General features: G+C 32.9%; 3 protein-coding genes across 5 annotated transcripts; 2 read left to right on the top strand and 1 right to left on the bottom strand.

Annotated features, from left to right (window-relative positions):
• Positions 1-214: 214 nt before the first annotated feature.
• On the top strand, positions 215-3559 carry LOC118281072 (charged multivesicular body protein 1b). Of its 2 annotated transcripts, none has more exons than XM_035601526.2 (4): positions 215-438; positions 999-1243; positions 1821-2041; positions 2426-3559. In XM_035601526.2, the coding sequence occupies exons 1-4, from the start codon at positions 417-419 to the stop codon at positions 2547-2549; spliced, it is 612 nt and encodes a 203-aa protein (XP_035457419.1). In that variant the 5' UTR covers positions 215-416; the 3' UTR covers positions 2550-3559. The 2 variants fall into 2 exon arrangements, with proteins under 2 accessions (XP_035457419.1, XP_035457426.1); XM_035601533.2 differs by lacking the exon at positions 215-438 and adding an exon at positions 471-591.
• Positions 3156-11052, bottom strand: LOC118281842 (spermine synthase). 2 transcript variants are annotated; one of them, XM_035602610.2, is made up of 7 exons: positions 10625-11052; positions 9828-9939; positions 8162-8284; positions 7688-7774; positions 6497-6654; positions 4717-4908; positions 3156-4531 (listed from the first exon to the last, which is right to left on the bottom strand). In XM_035602610.2, the coding sequence occupies exons 1-7, from the start codon at positions 10904-10906 to the stop codon at positions 4364-4366; spliced, it is 1122 nt and encodes a 373-aa protein (XP_035458503.1). In that variant the 5' UTR covers positions 10907-11052; the 3' UTR covers positions 3156-4363. The 2 variants fall into 2 exon arrangements, with proteins under 2 accessions (XP_035458503.1, XP_035458511.2); XM_035602618.2 differs by lacking the exon at positions 9828-9939 and adding an exon at positions 8605-8713 and having other exon boundaries at positions 10625-11046.
• Positions 11053-11473: 421 nt separating this feature from the next.
• On the top strand, positions 11474-16866 carry LOC118281840 (eukaryotic translation initiation factor 4E). Its single transcript, XM_035602596.2, has 5 exons — positions 11474-11635; positions 11937-12115; positions 12524-12701; positions 14008-14095; positions 16033-16866. Exons 1-5 carry the CDS (start codon positions 11606-11608, stop codon positions 16188-16190), a joined length of 633 nt encoding a protein of 210 aa, XP_035458489.1. The 5' UTR covers positions 11474-11605; the 3' UTR covers positions 16191-16866.
• The last annotated feature ends 297 nt before the right edge of the window (positions 16867-17163 follow it).

The following is a 17163-nucleotide window of genomic DNA, read 5'->3' as shown; positions in this document are numbered from 1 at the left end:
AAAGTCATAGACAATCTTAAAATCTAGCGATTTCCTGTATGAGAATGTCATTCAAATATTAAAAAAATACTTTCTAGATCTACCATATCTAACATTATGCAATTTTTAATTAAAATACATTTGTTCAATAATTTACTCAACGACTTGATAACTTGTAAATAACTTTGATTTAAAAATACTTTTCTCTACTTGCCACACTGAAATCCACTGATAGTAGTTTGACAGCTAAAGATAGGGCAAAATTGTTTTGACGAGTGATTGTGAGTCATCGTCCAAATAAATTAATTGGAATCTGAGTTTGCAACTCCTTATTAATTTTATAATTTAACTCTGTGCTTAGTGCTAAGCTTAAAGGTCCTCGTACCTGTTGTTTTTGTGTTAAAAGTTTTTTAAAAGCCGTCAAGCTGGGGAACGAAATGTCTTCATCCGCTATGGAAAGTATCCTTTTTGATAGTATCGTAAGTTTTGACACTACTCTATTCTTTTTCAGTATTTTAGGCCTATTATGTTGAAATTTTAATTGCAAAATTAAAGCTAAAGAGTAAGTAGAATCGATCGGAAACATTGAATCATTGATGGATAATCTTGAAGGTATTTCCCACTTTGGCATTGAATTTAACTTGTTCTTACAATGTTTACCTTGTATTTCGTAACAATTTTACCATTGTCTATCATTTCATGAATCTTATATCGTGATATTTTTTAATCTAGTGTGTGTATCTCATATATTTTTCAATCTAAGTAACAAAATAGATTGACACTAAAACTAGTAATTTAATGATGATTCATAGATACTTACTGGACAATCTTGTTTTTGTCTGATGTAAATATTTTTTGTAAGTCTCAACAATTACAGCATTTTCGAAGCAAACAGTAGTTTATGAGGGATTCTTGTACATTTATGTTATTTTACTTTGTTGTGACATTTTTAATTAATTAGAATGTATTTAATTATGATTCACACTCATACAAATAAATCCTTAACTCACACTTACCAGAACACCTATTTAATTTAAAATTTGCTGTGAAAGAGTTAGAGAGAAATTCTAAAAAATGTGAGAAAGAAGAAAAGGTTGAGAAGGAAAAAGCAAAGAAGGCAATACAGAAGGGTAACTTAGAAGGAGCACGGATACATGCAGAGAATGCCATAAGACAGAAGAATCAGGCTCTCAACTATCTAAGGATGTCAGCGAGGGTCGATGCAGTATCAAGCAGAGTGCAGACTGCTCTAACTACCAGAAAGGTGAGTTTGGATTACAATTTAATTTACATAAATATTGTAATGTTAATGTTTATTACATTACTATGTTGATAATGTGATATCTAGTTATTTACTATTGTGATGTTATTATGAATCACTGTGGGACTTTACAAAACTCTAATGCACTGACTAGGTCTACAATTTGATTCAATTGTCTTTGATATCTTGTCTTGATTCATGAAGACTTAACTGTTTACTTTTTAAATTAAATAATAAGAGATACAATCATAACTTGTTGCTAACTACAGCATTACAAACATGAATATCTCACTAATATTATAAATGAGAATGTTTCTGAGCTTGTGTGATTGTTTGTTACTGAATCACATCAAAACGGCTAAAGGGAGTGAGATGAAATTCGGAACAAGGGTAGATTATGACTCTAGAATAACACATAGGACACTCATTATCCCATAGGACTGTGGGCAAAGCCATTTGCAAAAGCTAGTACTTCATACTGTATGAACTACTCTGAATCAAAATAATCATGTTTTCAGTCTTGACATTCACAATATAAATCAATTCTGTTACTTTAAACACAAATCAAAATTGATTCCAGGTCACAAACTCTATGGCGGGTGTTGTAAAGGCGATGGATGCAGCAATGAAGTCAATGAACCTCGAGAAGATCTCCACACTCATGGACAAGTTCGAGAGCCAGTTTGAAGACCTGGACGTCCAATCCTCATACATGGAGAATGCAATGTCACAGACCACAACCACTACAGTACCTCAAGGAGATGTTGATAATCTGTTGCAGCAAGTCGCTGATGAAGCTGGGTATGTTTTGCTAAATATTCATGGTTATTTTTTAACTTCACATACATACACTCTCTTTGTACATACATATTGGCATGTACCCATTGGGGTAGGCTGAGACAATAGAATACCAAATGGCATTTCCCATCAACTACATTTATTTGTCAGCTTTTGTATGGGATCAAATGCCTGATAAGTAGCAGTGCTATTTAATAGTAATAGGAGCAGTTAGCTTTGTTCTCATGCAGAAATAAACTCTTATTATATTATTTTTAATACAAATTCAATTTTTATTAAGTACAGCAGACTTAACATGAGGAATCTGCTTATTTTCATGTCTGATAGTTCTAATTCTGCCTTAATTTGTCTACCATGATACTAATGACTTTATATTCTCTATTTCAGTTTGGAACTCAACATGGAGCTGCCTTCCGGAGTACCAAGCACCTCAGTGGGACAGACTACTGTGGTATCTCAGGAACAAGACGAGCTTACACAGAGGTTGGCTCGATTACGACAAGCCGAATAACCATTGTTGTACATATATGTTATGTATTATGCACATGTTTAATGTAAGACCTAAATGATGCATGTTTATTAGTCAGGTTGCGCAGTTTATGTCAAATGATATTATAATTTTTTAAAGTGTAGTTCTTTTCACTATCACTATATTGTCATATTTATCATGAATTTATTTAATGCCTAGTGTGGACCTCAACCTAGTTGAAAAAAGGCAAGAAGTAGTAAATCATAAACATACATTCCCTTATGTCGCAGGCGATAAAAAACTTGTACAAATTGTTACACCACATAGAATAAGTAATATTATATTTTGGCAATTTCATGCAATGTAATTGGAGTTTTCTTATACTTAAAAATAATTTTACTACAAAATCACGTCAGTTAGTTCCAAGTAGAGCTTAGCTTACTTAGTAGCTGATGACGTCATAGTATGACGCAATGTACTGAGGACTAGGTTAGAGAAATATAAATCCATTATGATGTGGGACACTTGAATGGTCGCAGACACGTCATTGAATCTGTGTCATAAGTGTTTCATGCTGTTTACATTTATTACAGTATTAGAAAATAAAATACTCAATGTTTTGTGTGAGTAAATCTTGTATTTTTTAAGTACTGTGTTTAACTTTATATTTGTATAATAATAGAAGATCTGTAACATGGTACAAATAATGAAATTTTAGACGTAAATTGCGCAACGTCTGAATAATAAACGGGTGGCTTTCAGTTAAATCTGACAATAAATTTTGTATTTATGTTGCGAATTATAAATCAGCAAAATTTAAGTTATAACAGCATTTTTACAGATCTTACTTTCAACAAGAATCTAATGTGTTATTTTGCAACTTTTATAATGGTTTCGCGTCATTTCCACTTTGCTATCGTACTGTGATCATATAAAGATATAGAACACTGGAATATAAATAAGTATCTAAGGTAAAATATAAATGTCTTGTAATTTTTTGTAAATTATCTTTATAAAGTTATGAATAATGAAGTTACTTTTTATTTTGTTGAGTAGTTAGTATTATTTTATAACCTGGAATCATTTAGTTTTGTCTTTTGTCCTTTTACCTAAATGATAACTGTTTGGTTTGGCTTTTCTTTTGAAGGTTCCTCTAGGGATACCCAGTCTAGTCTAGTAAATTTAATTCCACTTTTTGCCAGTTATGTTATTGATTCAATTTATTCTGGTTATAATTCCCGACATCTTGATCGACAGACGCTATTGACTACTCCATTGGAGTCTTTCATTTTTATCATAAAACAAGGTATCAAAATTAAAACATGTACAGATATGATGAAAATTGAAACAACAATGGTTGTTAAAATACTTTTAATATTCATAAAACAAATAAAGAAACGAGCACATATCAATAGAAATAACAGTAAACTTCGAACTAATACTAATAATACGGAAAATTGTGTAGTGTGACTACATTTCTTACAAGCTACAGGCGTACTAGCTACCTCAATACCATACGGTGCGCCAACCCCGCGCCGCGGGTTATTGGCGGAGCTGTTCAAATGTATATCAAATGTAAAACTCAGAAAAACATAAATTTTAATAATACAAAATAACTTCTTAACAAAATCATCGTCAATTTCTTTCGTAGAAACCATATGCTTTGTCCAGGTCAAGGTGAAATCATAGAAAGGTTTTATGTGATATATTTTAGTATTTTCGTTTGGTATCATGGTGTAATTCCACCTTAATCTGGACACTGTATCTAACTTATTATGTGTGGTGTTTATACCTAGGAATATGGCATTAATATGACTTAGTAGAAATGTGAATACTTTTATGTCTTTGGTGTGGTGTTAAGCATCCCCGTTGTCGGTGGTCGCGAAAGATATGTGGTAGAAGTACCAGTCTTCTAGGAACGATGGCACGAAGGCTTTGCTCTTCGTGTACTTGACCGGCGGCTTCAGCTTGGCAAGCTCCTGCTCGTATAGCTCCAGAGATTCAGGGGAAGTGGCGCCGTTGCCCTAGAATCAATTAGACGATAATATAATACTTTTGTACATAGATCTAGAGAGGGTCTGTGTAATATGTAAGGTACACAAACAAATTGGATGAAGTAATTCCATTATCGACCGAAATTAGCTGAAATACTTGGATCAATCTTGGTTTTTGACAGAGACTCAATATTTATATTAACAAAAATACATACATGGGTCATAAACTTCCCGTTGGGCTTGAGAATCTTGAACGAGGAGTTAAGGATGGTGATCATGAATTCCCAGAGCTCTCCGCACGCAGACTCCGAGATAGGAATGTCGGTAAGGTCACCAAATATATAGTCAACCTTCTTGCCATCAGCGATAAACTTGTTCACAGTCAGCATGCAGTCCTCTACAATCACCTGTGGAAATTGAATTAAGAGTTATCATCTATCGAAGCTGCAAAGCTTTCGTACAAAGTTAATTAGCTAATACTTCGTAATTGCGACCTCACGTTGAAAAGTCGTTCGGACTATTTCGGTTTAGATGGGTTACTTCGGGAGTAACATTGGATTTATTCGTTTCTACTTCGTTTGGTGCCCGTGATAATCTATGATAATAAGCCCATGATAATATTATTATTATGAGTGTTACACTCAGTCAGTATGAAGTGACATGGGCAAAACTTCTCCCAGTTGTATTGCTAAGCAGTCTAATAGCACCGGAATTATATATATATACCCGGGGTACTTCTAATATTGCGCCACACTAGATTTTTGTGCTGTGTCGTGGACACATCTATTTATAAACTAAATCAAATATTGTGCAATACCAATACTATTACTTGAACATTTTGTTTATTAGAGCAAAATAACAAGAATTTTGGCTTTCTTTGGCATTGATCATCATCATTTTATTACTCAAAATCTTCAAACGAAGTTCTCGAATACTCCAATTTTATCGTACTACATCTACAGTGCATATTACCCAAATAGAAATCGGGTTGACAAGCTATAAATAGCGGCTCGTATTCACAAAATGGTGGCCTAATGACAGTTATTTGGCCATCGTACGCAAAACTTGTGATTCAACATTCAAGATCCTTCATAGAGTTACGTTATACGAACCTTGTTATAGCTATGTTATTTCGTAAGGTTTATGTAAAATGTGTAGAATAAACGGTAATAAAAGTTAAGAAATAACTTCAGATTATCATTTTTATTACTACCACAAGGCAGGCAACCAAACTAGTGTTAGTTTAGGTTCTGGTTCTTATATTCTATCATACATAGGTATATTTTTATGCCTTTTTTATTATTTTTTAGGCATTTTGTGTAATCTAAATTACACGTATGGAAGAACTGAAGAAGCCTAATAAGTTCTTAGTTAAAATAGTACCTACGACTCGTACGTAGTATTTGGTGGAGGTAAGGTGGTTTGGTGAAATGCAAAATTCAATTTTCACCTTAAAACAAATTATGTCAATTAGCTAACTGCAAGTAACATATTCTCTTTCCAAAATGTAGACTCGTATGGAGAAAAAAGCGAAAGAAACACCATCATTACTCCTTTCATGCCACCGCGCACCGGTAGAAAGCAGTTAGTCCTAATTAAATCACAGGACATGCAGACCAACAGATCGTCCACTGACACGACAACGTTAGGCAACATGCACCCACTTCACCAGATTACATGCCTTTTTTATTTTCTTAAAAAATGTAAATACCCAATATAACATTTATCCAACCCAAGACCTCAGCCTATTGTTGAACATGCGACAATTCAAATCATGAAGCAGGTTGGTAAATTAGCTTAAACTCGGGAACATATTAACATATGTTCTATAATATTTATGGAAGTCAAAAATGAGTGTGAATCCAAGGAAATACCAGCTGATCTGGAAGTGGGCCTGTGTTCAGCAATGGACGTCTTGTTGTTGATATAATGATGATTATAATGGTGAAATGACATAGAAACTATACTATTACATATATGAAATTAACAAATTACTTCATAGTTAGGGCCCTTTCTTGTTTCCAGCACATCCCCGCATATTGACCGCAAGTATTTGTTGCAGGCGGTCATCACAACCTCGTCAATTTCCAGCATCCACACGTACTTTGGTTTCTCCTTGAGGAGTTCGTACAATAGAGCTCCGTCGCCGCCACCTTGAACAATTAGCCCCTGTTAGATTGCAAGCGAGTGGTGCATGCAGGTGATGCAGATTAATACGCTATAAGTAGTCACTATGGTAGTGTCCCTGACCTAATTGTATCGTTTTGGCATCGCGTTAAACTGCGCTGGTTATTTAACAGAAATTGTGGTAAAGGTGTTTGAGTAAATAGTAATTTGAAAATATACTATTTCATAGGTTTAGTATTTATCATCTAACGTTCGAAAAGTTAGTATGTTTAAAAGTTCAATTCATATATTATTATAATAAAGTTCCTAAAAGTCTTGTTGTTTAGGTGATAGGCGGTAGACACGCACATGCGTGCGATTAAATAAGTAAGTAGTCAGTAAGTTTTGCTTACAGTAGGTATTATTGCAATTTGGTTCTAAATCGGATACTACTTACATTTAATGAAGTCATAAAACGATTTTAGAGAAGTATGCTAATAGTTCGGGTAGTGATGGACCATTGGATATAATGGAGAAATAATGATTCCTTAGTCATTTCTGCTATACATCTTACATTGTCGATTTCAATCCATTGATTGGCGTCTGGGTGTCAATTTGATGCGTAGCGAGACGGCCGACGGCCCAGGGGTTAACAAGGCAATTTGCGCATGCATACATAATGCAACGAGGCTAAAGGTTCACATCCCAATAAAGCAGAATCAAAGATGGAAATTATTACAAGTGCTTTATTATCGTGGTAGAGAAAGCCCACGCTTTAGAGTGATGACGGTAGATTTGAAGATATTTGTCACCATCTTCGCGTGGGTGTTGTAAGAACTAGTTAAAGAATTAATTTGACCGCGCATTACTGTTTATTGTTAATCTTTTAAATTGCGGTCTCCAATCAGCGTGTCAAGGCACACAGATTCACAGAGAGCTATCGCGAGCTGTTCATGTGTATAAAGCTAAATAAACAAATATTCTCACCCTCAATACGAACCAAAAACCTTAACGTACAACAGTAAATATACCTAACGATGATTATTTAGAGCGCGAGCAAAATTAAAAGAGGTTTTTTACCTAAGATGACGATTTCTTTCCCTTCATAGCTCTCCTTGCCTCTCTGCATCAAAGTTTCAGTATAAATGAGATCAGCCTCCGAGATATCTGTAAGTGAATTAAATAGGTTATTGTAGGCTTGTACACCTTATCTTATGTGTCGTCAAATGTTTACAAAGTACGTGTTTTGTCGTGTGAGAGAGATTACTGGAGGCTCAATCCTTCAAAGGCCGGCAATGTAACTCTTCTGGTGTTGCGGGCGGTGCGAATTGCTTACCATCTGCTAATCTTTTATACTCTAGACTGATTAAAGCTGAAGAGTTTGTTTATTTACACGCTAATCTCAGGAACAACTGTTTCTATTTGAAATAATCTTTTCGTGTTGGATTGGATCGTCATTTTATCGAGATGTTATAGGCTGTAAAACATCACGGTAAAATCAATAGGAGCTGGTGAAACCGCTCAGAGACAGCTAGTTAGAAAGGGTAAACTTACTTTGTAATTCATCTAGCACCAACATATTGCCGAGAGTCTTGGAATGGACGATTTGAACTCTTTGGAAAGGCGACTGTTCATCGAATATTACAGCATCGATATCGTACTCTAGTAGGCGATCGTCTGTGAAATGGAATTTTACATTATAATAGGCAAATTATAAGACATTTTACTGTGTGACATTTTATAATTGAGTTGGCTGTTTTGAGGTTTTAATATGTGTTGATTGAGAGACTATTCAGGAAGAGAATTAGCATAAAAGGACAATTAACTATTATAAAAAAGTGTCAGTTTTTCTTCACCAAATAACGACTAAAAGATAAAAATAACATTCAACTACCGGGTTGAACATGTATATAAGGTTTATGTACATTAATGAATTAACTATAGGTAGGTATAATAGAAATAGTTAAGTTCTTACACTATTAACATGGACCACTTACCCGATGTCGGATAGTACCTGCCGAAGAGGCATCGCTTTAGCGGCGCGTACGCTTGCGATTTAATAATATTGATGTATTTTTTCAGCTGATTTTCCAATACTCTCGCCGACTATTGAAAAAATAAATCATAAAGAAGGAAAAACAAAAAAAGAAATGAATGCAGGTACACTAAACATGCATAGTTTTATAAGTTGGCGAAAAAATGTAAGGTTGAGCGTTTTCTCGGGTACTGGAAGGTCTGGTAGATTCGTTAGTCTGCTACTAGACGGGTCTGGTAATAGGGTCATGCATACAACTATTAGTTACGGAAAACGGTAGGTGTGCAAAGCATACTTTATGCTATATTCTAAGAATAGGTATAAGAAATAGATAGTAAAGAGTTTATGTGAAGGTGAGAGTGAAATATTAATTTATAATTAGTAAATAAATTACAATAATACGTCTACGATCACTAGATCGCAAGTGCAAGTTTTACGCATGAAATTACCGATTATTTCAAGTTCGAAATAAACTTATAACATAACTGGCGAATATCTTACCTACATAATTAAGAAGGGTTATGCATTGAGGCGATAAAATATAAAGGACTTTACAATAATAATAAGCTTACGTTGAAATTCTTATCAAATCTGGTAAAGCTGAACTTTTTATACTGGGAATAAATGTAAGTCCGTGCTTATAATAATAATGATAACTGATAAGTAAACTTTTCGCAAGATATCTAGAAGTTTAGATTTCTTTTAGTAACTATTATTAATAGTTTTGTTGAATGGCAGCTATTTCCGATATAGGCAATTCACTTTACTACTTAAATATTGAATAATTGCAGGTGATCTATTGACTATTTTTATTTCTTTTAAATATGATTATATGATAGATAGACCTATCAGTGACTTATCATGAAGATTATAAAATAGTTCTTTAAAAACATGAGATTGACATTATATCAGCATGTAGACTTCAGCCATTAATTAAATAATTTACACTATCAAAGTGAACAGTGAAAATGTGTAATAAATAAGAATAAACTATTATATTAATAAGTGCTATGTGCTTATATCATAATACTTAAACATAAGTACTTAAATAAAATAATAGTACATAATATTTTAAGCTAAAATATTGATAAAGACAACCAAAACCAATCTAATAAGATTTAAAAGGGTAATGCCATCAAACTAAGTAAAAAAATGGGTATAAATAGTACAGGTATATTATCTAACCTGAACTAGTGAGATAAACATCATATTTATAACCCCTTTTGATTGTCGGGAATAATTTTACCCTTTCGCAGTCCAATGACATTCTTACCGAACTTTCCAGTAGTTTAGAGCACTAGAAAACAAATGCAAACTCTATACGCTCAACCTTCACATGTCTATGGTAATTTGTTTTTTAAACTGATTGTTTTGTTAGCCCTTTGAATGCTAATAAATCTAAACGAGAGCCTATAAAATTGTGATTTGGAATAAATATTTCAATGTGCTGTTTTTTCACATGATTTTTTTTCCTATTTATTTTTTATAGACATTTAAATATGTTATAGGTATTTGTATTTTTATTATGTAATATATTTTTAAATGATTAATTAGTTATTACATAACATTTTTAATATATAGTTATTTCAATTTATTAACATTCACAGGGGAAACATTAATTTAAGTACATCCTAAACAAGATATATGATTCTTATAGGTAATATTTCTGTTTAAATAATTTAATGATTAAAAATGACATCACATGGCATTGTTCAATCTATTTCACAGTTCATTGTTTCAAGGAGAAAACAAATAATCAAAGAACAGTAATTGTAAATAATAATCATTGATTTTATAGCGAACAATGCGTGACTTACAACCCTATTTCGAAATTAAAATCAATGACCGCACAGCGACGCAATGATTACTTGATGGAATTGAATTTACTTTATTTATTGGATACTGATTAGAAAATTCAATATTCATTCAATATAGTAGCGTACTATCATATATTTCAGTACAACATTACAAGGCGCGCTTACCTTGAGGTTAATTAATGGTTCCTCGTTCTCCTCCTTATAATATTCAATGTTTACAGTGACAAGGCCACGGTCAAACAGTCTCACAGACACCGTAGAACCCTTCTTGCCAGTCAACAGCTTCAAAGACCCACCTTCCAGCTTTAACTCGGTGGCTAAAATAAGATTCGGGATGTATTCCTTCAGCACGGTTTCCAACTGCCCGAATACTGTTTTTTGGCCGATCTCGTCTCCCAGGCGGGCGGGGTCGATCGAGAAGTCTAGCAGCAACGTTTGGACAGACATTTTCAAGTATTAAACTTTAATTGAACCGTTTATTATGTGAAAATACAATTGGACGGGACCGGCGCAACCAAGAGTAGGAATAGAACGAAGTTCAACGAAGCCGCTCACTGAAATTGAAGGAAATGGCAAATTGAATTGAATTTGAAGGATACATTTGATAGTAGGACAGTGTTGCTAAAGTGAAATATTAGTATCGATTGAAGTTTTTATCTAATACTGTAATATTTTAATTTAAATTACCCTAATACATTTTACATTTCGAAAAAAAAATAGTGTATTCCTTAAATTAAGGTATTCAGGGCCAACTACTAAAATACATTTTGTATAAAGTGATATTAGTTTTACACTATTCGACAAGTATTTTATGTTGGCATCCCTGTCAGGCAAGTTTGGCATTTATTTCACTGGGCTGCCATAACCAAATAATAATATGTATATTATGAAAAAACTAATTGACTTTCACATTTTTCTACTACAATATTGTAACTTTTGAAAGCTTGTTTCATTATTTATAATATACATTTAGTTAAATATTTGTTTGTAAAACGATGCTGTTACTGGTTTGTAATAAATTCAATTTAAAAACTTAACATAAAATGAAAAGAAAAACATTTAATTTATATCCTTGCAACATCACCTCCGTCTGTCTTTCTTTTTGTAAAAAAATTGTTGCATCGTGAGATTTTATGAAACTTCACAATGGCTGGTAATAATACTGAAGAAGTAGAGGTGGGTAGTCCTAATTATTTACGACGTAAATTACACCGTCCACCCGCAATTGGCATTAATTCTATCGTACTTCCTTTACTTTTTACAAGATATGCTGATGTGGCTGCACTTACTTTCACTGTTGCATTTGTTTCATATTACGAGTGGTTTTTTGCCTGTTTAGAAGTTTTACGTAAACCTATATTAGTTTCACGTGTTAAATAATAGTTAAAACGTCATATTTTAATATCTATCAAGCCTTGATAAGTTTGTTTTTAAGGTTAGGATTTGAGTCTGAAGTATGACGACTTGTGTGTTCAAGGGTTCTGCGACGACGGAAACTAAGGGTACGACTAACGCGGAGGTCCCGCCGGAGTTCTTGATAAAACATCCTCTGCAGAACACCTGGAGTCTTTGGTTCTACGACAATGATAGAAACAAAACATGGGAGGAGAACCTGATAGAGCTTACTACTTTCGATACAGTTGAAGATTTCTGGAGGTAAGTTTGTGCAAGTAAGACAGATAGAGCTCTAAGAAGCTACCTATCTCTCTGTAATTGCCATTATTTACATTGATAACATGTTATTTATTGATACTGTTATGAAATTGTTTCTTAGCACCAATCTGTATTTTCATACCTATGGAAGATATTTAGTCTTTTAACTACTGCACAATACTGTAATACTGTCAAAATGAACTTAAATGAGTGTTACTCTTTCACTAGTTTACTGTTTATTTTGGAGTTTGGAGATGTTTTCTGTTTTAATGCAAAGACTGCATCTTTACTATTGTATATTACATAATTATAATGTTTCCATAATGCCCCTTTATTCACATTACGTAAACATAATAAAAAGCGTGTAAATTATATGATAAAACCTTTTAATATGAGTGATCTCATTTTCAGACTGTACCACCACATTAAGCTACCTTCAGAGCTGCGTCAAGGACACGATTATGCGGTCTTCAAGCAAGGCATCCGTCCCATGTGGGAGGATGATGCCAACAAGATGGGCGGCAGATGGCTGATCAGTCTTGAGAAGAAACAGCGTAACTCTGATTTGGACCGCTTCTGGTTAGATGTGGTATGTACTCATATGTTTTTACTATTTCAAAAGTAAATAATAAAATTACTATATCAAGATTCTTAAGCTTCCAATTGTGTCTTTTAAGTCCACACCTTTTTTTAGCTTTTTATACACTCTTTATAGATTTTATTTACATAATAAACCTTCCATCACAAATTAAATGTTATATCCACCTTAGGGTGCTTTTCCACCAGAGATGTACTATGCTACATTGCTGTGAATGTATTTGACTTCCACCAATCATATTCATTGGTAATTCATAACTTAGCACTGGTGGAAATGGACTCAGCTAAGCCATGTTTTTTATATGAAAAGATGGGTGCTATCAATGGCTTCCCTACTATTGATACATCGCATACTCGAGCTATGCATCTTCCTCCCACAGCTACACAGCTTAGTATCAGTGGAAATGGTCACATAGTTTCACAGCTTAGCTATTCCATCTTTGTAGCATAGCTACATAGCACATCTCTGGTGGAAAAGCACCCTAAGTCATTTTGTCTTAGGATTCAGTATATAAAATATACATTGGTTTACCACCACCCTATCTTTAACTTTAGTTAACTCTTCTCCCTTTATCTAGTCAAAAAACTAGAAATTTTGCAAATTCATAGTAAGGACAAGCCTTTGAAAGGAAAAATGTATGTGGGTCAAGTGGCAGGTAAAAGTTGTAACTAATAAAAGTAGGAAAATGTACAATTTGTGACACAAGCCAAATCTCATTATTTAACAAAGATTTCTTGTTAAATCCTGCTTAAAGATTGTAATATTATACTCCTAAAGCTAGTTTTACACTCCTTTCTTGCATAATGTTTGAAATGTATTTTGAGTCTACCTTGAAGCTCATTTTGGCTTGTTTGGCCCTGACCCAGTAAACCTAGCTATAAATCTTAGTTCAGAATAAAATGCAGTTAAAATGATGAATCATACTATGACTATAAGCAGCTATGTTAGGTGGGGATAGGTGTTAGAATATTTGTTAAAACAGTGCAAATTTAAGTTGTGTAAAATGATACATATTATGTAATGCACACAGTAATAGCATGGCACTTATGATTCAAGCCATATTTTCAATCAACTCTATTAGTTTTACATAGCAACATAAGATGTGATGAATTTATATAGTAAAAAAAATAAATTGTGTACTTATTCAAGCCAATGCCTCTTACAAAACTTCACAAGTCATTCTCTTATCTACTGTAATACTTCTCAGACTGTGAAGTTATCTTTAAGAAACCATAAATCTATGCTTGTATATCTATTACTCTTTTGAAATTAACCTAATAATGTGATTTCTTTACAGGTTCTTCTCCTGATTGGTGAAAATTTTGATCATTCGGACGAAATCTGTGGTGCCGTGGTTAACGTTAGGGCGAAACTCGATAAAATTGGTGAGTATCAATGTCTATATTATGATTTAATTGCCAGACCTTTTGCAACTTTATATTTAGAAAAAATGTCCAAGACTTGTGGGGATTCCTTATACCCTTACTTGTCAGAAAAATATAATTAACGTAATGGCACCAATGATCGACAGTTTTAGAAGGTGGTGTGTTTGTTTCTAAGATTACGAGTATTTTATTATGTTTTAAAATAAAAGTGACGTTGTATACGATAAAATATGTCTTGAGATATGAATAGGTTATATTTTTATTTTTAAATATGATGTGGACTAGTATTAAAACCAAAAATAATAAATATTAATAAAATCCCCAATATTCGACACTAGAACTCCAATAATCGACACCCAGTTATCGACAATTACCAGTTATCGACACCCAGTTATCGACAATTATCAGTTATCGACTATTAACCGCAATGAGACAGTAGACTGATTTGATACATTAGTTAGACCGTAATCTAAAGGAACAATTCAGTAAGTATTAATTTATTTGTCTTTTATGTTTAGGTACTCATACATTGTTTTTATAAAATTTGTCAAGTCTAAAAACACTGACTACAAACTTTAAAAATCTTCACCAAAATAAGCTTTAATCTTGAATACTGTTTTATTTTGACAAAACTATACACTCTGATAAGATTAAATAAGTACAAATTAGGGAAATCAACAATAGTTACATATTTATTAAAATTAATTAATTTTATTTAGTACTTGGCCCCATACTACAACCAATGGAAGTTCTTCGTGTTATTTTGTCATGAAGAGTAATTCTTGGTACTCCGAAACGTCACACTTGCTATCTTTTCTCCATTCTTAACAGCTTCAATCTGGTTGAGAGTGTAGTTTTTTCTCGGAGCCATCTGTAAGAATCAATTACCTATTACTGGTAACTTAAATATCTACCAATTCGGCAAAGAAAAGATGACCGTCGGTCACCGTATTCTCTTGTCAAATATAACAAATAATTAATGGAATTGCAATGTGTCGAAATGGATAAGTATTTACCTAGTATTCATGACCTTTGACTTAAATTCAATATAAGTACTTAAGTCATAAAAAATTAAGCAATTATTTTAAATTCAAATCCAAAAATAATTTATTTCACAGTTAAACAAATTTTATTTTTATAACAGAAATAATTATTATCAGTGTAATATATTTAATGTATAAAATACCTACTAAATTTAGTTTATAAAATGTATGTTCATTATTAAATGTAGTTTTTTTCTTGGAGACATCTGTATGAACCAATTATCGACACATTTCAATCCCATTAATCGACATCGTGTCGAATACTGGTAACTCTACTTTGATCAACCTAATTTAAATATATAACAATTCTGCAAAGAAAAGAGAACCATATTCCGTGGTTACACAAAAATAATTTTAATAAAATTATTATCGACACTCGTCGATGATTGGAGCAAGTCAATTTCTGAGGACCAGTAATCGACACCGGCAATTTAGGTTAAAAAAATGACCTCCTAACTTTTTTTATAACATAAATCGATCTTATCATTCCCATAATACGGCTTAAAAACCATCAAATTAATATAAGTTTCAATAAATGAAAATAATGAACATATTTTGTACTTACGTTCTTACAGAATCCGCTTAGAAATGCCGTTATTTTATGAGGAACACTAGCCGAACTAAGTTCTCACACGGCCATTTGTAAAAAAAAAGGCGGATTTCTTTCAAATGTCACTGGATGATAGCAGGAAGCGTATTGTCTGAGCCACATTATAACCATATTAAAAAATCTTATTATAACTCTTATTTTCTCTAATTAGAGAAAAAAATTGTCGATCATTGGAGCTTGTCGATCATTGGTGCCACTACGTTATGTGTCTAAACAATAAAATGACCTTTAAATTGTAATATGTGTTGCAGTAGATTAACATGCATTATATTTTCATGTTACAGGAGTCTGGACAGCTGATACTTCTAAGCAGCATGCTAACATTGAAATTGGAAGAAAAATTAAAGAGCAGCTCGGCATTCATGGGAAAATCGGCTTCCAAGTCCACCGCGACACCATGGTCAAACATAGTTCGGCAACTAAGAATCTATACACTGTTTAGTTGCTCTTTGTTTGTACACTCGATGTTAACAGTTGTATGGGGTGGCTAGTTAAAATGTCTTAGAATGATATTGTTGGTGGCGAGTGAGTAAGGCAGATAAATCGACTAAAATCGCTTTCCTGATCTAATTTAGTCGATTTTTCATCCTACCGACACTCGTACGTCTTCCTTTTCTGTTAATTCGATTTTTTGAATTCGAAAAGGAATTCTGGTTTACAGTGATTGTGTGTAAGAGAAAGAGATATTTTAGCTATAATATGAGCTATCTCATACATTGTTGTTGTGTTTTCTAACCATTGATTAGCTACCAGGAGTTATGATATTTAGGTTGATTTAAGGAGTTGTCTCACATAATTTATCTTAATATAACGTGCATGTTACGTCTGTGGCTAGAAAACCTTAAATTTTAAGTCTGACTTTTGTACTAAGTGTGCATTAGTTGTAATCTATAGATGTAATTGTGTCGAAATGTGTTAGCTTGGTTGCAGGATTTAAATTATTAGTATTATATAAAGGAAATAACCGTTATTTCTACATTTAGCACTTATTATATATTATTTTGTTATTGAAAAACACTTGGCTTTTAACACTGCCGTTGGTCGGTCATATTGTAACAGCATTTCAACGATGCAAGTATACTATAAACATTAAATACCATTTTGTATAAAAATTTTAACTGTTGTTTTTATTTATTAGCTTTTTACCCATAGTTTCCCCAGCGTTAATTAAAGTAGATCTTCTTGAACACATTTAACTAAGTTAGATCTAATCTAAGACAAAGTAGTGCAAGTGAAACGAAAGATTTACTTACCGCACACATTAACATTTTTCTTAACAAAAGAAAAAGCGACTATTTATGAAGAAAAAATACGTTACAAATGATCCAAAAAAAACATTTTTGTTAAAAAAGTACCGGTCGAATACAATAAACTACGTTTCCTTTAATTTACTACCAAAATAAATCATTTTTTAG

This window comes from Spodoptera frugiperda, chromosome 20, assembly GCF_023101765.2.
Source record: "Spodoptera frugiperda isolate SF20-4 chromosome 20, AGI-APGP_CSIRO_Sfru_2.0, whole genome shotgun sequence".
NCBI classification, from domain to species: Eukaryota; Metazoa; Arthropoda; class Insecta; order Lepidoptera; family Noctuidae; genus Spodoptera; species Spodoptera frugiperda.
Note: the sequence above shows the minus strand (reverse complement) of the source record. Positions and strands in the feature narration are given on the sequence as shown.

Excerpts from the sequence above, each read along its gene's own strand:
- LOC118281072 (XM_035601526.2), top strand. The coding sequence starts at position 417 with ATGTCTTCATCCGCTATGGAAA. Across the intron at positions 1,244-1,820 it reads CTGCTCTAACTACCAGAAAG|GTCACAAACTCTATGGCGGG; the intron begins GTGAGTTTGGAT and ends AATTGATTCCAG. Across the intron at positions 2,042-2,425 it reads CAAGTCGCTGATGAAGCTGG|TTTGGAACTCAACATGGAGC; the intron begins GTATGTTTTGCT and ends TCTCTATTTCAG.
- LOC118281842 (XM_035602610.2), bottom strand. The coding sequence starts at position 10,906 with ATGTCTGTCCAAACGTTGCTGCTAGACTTCTCGATCGACCCCGCCCGC. Across the intron at positions 7,775-8,161 it reads GGTGCTAGATGAATTACAAA|ATATCTCGGAGGCTGATCTC; the intron begins GTAAGTTTACCC and ends ATTCACTTACAG. Across the intron at positions 4,532-4,716 it reads ACGGGAAGTTTATGACCCAT|GGCAACGGCGCCACTTCCCC; the intron begins GTATGTATTTTT and ends AATTGATTCTAG.
- LOC118281840 (XM_035602596.2), top strand. The coding sequence starts at position 11,606 with ATGGCTGGTAATAATACTGAAGAAGTAGAG. Across the intron at positions 12,702-14,007 it reads ACCGCTTCTGGTTAGATGTG|GTTCTTCTCCTGATTGGTGA; the intron begins GTATGTACTCAT and ends ATTTCTTTACAG. Across the intron at positions 14,096-16,032 it reads GGCGAAACTCGATAAAATTG|GAGTCTGGACAGCTGATACT; the intron begins GTGAGTATCAAT and ends TTCATGTTACAG.